The sequence below is a fragment of the Meleagris gallopavo genome, unplaced genomic scaffold, assembly GCF_000146605.3.
Source record: "Meleagris gallopavo isolate NT-WF06-2002-E0010 breed Aviagen turkey brand Nicholas breeding stock unplaced genomic scaffold, Turkey_5.1 ChrUn_random_7180001954856, whole genome shotgun sequence".
Lineage (NCBI taxonomy): Eukaryota > Metazoa > Chordata > Aves > Galliformes > Phasianidae > Meleagris > Meleagris gallopavo.
In genome coordinates, this window is record NW_011215757.1 from 1 (window position 1) to 1357 (window position 1357).

Genomic DNA, 1357 nt, shown 5'->3' on the forward strand with positions numbered 1-1357 from the left:
GACCCTGACCCAGGACCCTGACCCAGGACCCTGACCCTAACCCAGGACTCTGACCCAGGACCCTGACCCAGGACCCTGACCCTGACCCAGGACCCTGACCCAGGACTCTGATCCTAACCCAGGACCCTAACCCAGGACTCTGACCCAGGACCCTGACCCTAATCCAGGACCCTGACCCAGGACCCTGACCCAGGACCCTGATCCTGATCCAGGACCCTGACCCTGACCCAGGACCCTGACCCAGGACCCTGACCCAGGACCCTGACCCTGACCCAGGACCCTGACCCTAACCCAGGACTCTGACCCAGGACTCTGACCCAGGACCCAGGACCCTGACCCAGGACCCTGATCCTGACCCAGGACCCTGATCCTAACCCAGGACCCTGACCCAGGACCCCTCCCAGGACCCCCTGACTTCCACCAGGACCCCACCCAGGTAATGCAGCAGCTTCTGAGCCCGATTCTGGCTGGGTCTCAGGTGGAACAATTCAGGATTCTCATCGATGAACTGAGTGTCAACGGCCCCCCCCAAGAACTGGGGGTGGGCGAGGACGTTCTGCAGGAAGGGGATGTTTGTCTGCAAGAGACGTCAGCGCGGACGTGAGGGAGCTGGAGGGGGCGAAGACCCCCATTTGCTGCAACCCACCCCCCACCTTAACGCCGCGGATGCGGAACTCGGCGAGGGCTCTGCTCATCTTGGCGGCTGCCGATGGCTGGTCGGGGCCGTGGGCGATCACCTTCACCAGCAGAGAGTCGTAATGGGGTGAAATCAGAGCACCTTGAAAGGCTGAGGCACCATCCAGACGAATTCCCATTCCTTCCCCGCTCCGGAATACCTGTAGGATGGATCGGAAGCCTATAGATCCCATAGGGCATCCATACGGGTTGTATGACGGCACTAGGCAGCCCCTGTACGGTCCTAAGGATTCTGGGTCCTGAGGAGCCTTCGTGGCACATCTCCATGGCACAGCTCATCCTACAAGCACCCAGGAACCCCATAGGGACCCTATAGATTCACTGTGAGCCCATAGATCACACCCTACAAGCACCCAGGAACCCCATAGGGACCCCACAGATTCACTGTGAGCCCATAGATCACACCCTACAAGCACCCAGGAACCCCATAGGGACCCTACAGTTTCACTGTTAAACCATAGATCCCATCCTACAAGCACCCAGGAACCCCATAGGGACCCCACAGATTCACTGTGAGCGCGTAAATGGCCACATCACACCCTACAAGCACCCAGGAACCCCATAAGGACCCTACAGATTCACTGTGAGCCCATAGATCCCATCCTACAAGCATCCAGGAACCCCATAGGGACCCCACAGATTCACTGTGAGCCCATAGATC

General features: G+C 59.4%; 1 protein-coding gene across 1 annotated transcript; it reads right to left on the reverse strand.

Annotated features, from left to right (window-relative positions):
• Window positions 1–375: 375 nt before the first annotated feature.
• Window positions 376–884, reverse strand: LOC104917067 (pyruvate carboxylase, mitochondrial-like; the record flags this gene model as incomplete). Its single annotated transcript, XM_010728136.2, has 2 exons — window positions 654–884; window positions 376–577 (listed from the first exon to the last, which is right to left on the reverse strand). Coding segments are annotated over exons 1-2 (418 nt in total), but the record flags the coding sequence as incomplete, so codon positions are not given.
• Window positions 885–1357: the final 473 nt, after the last annotated feature.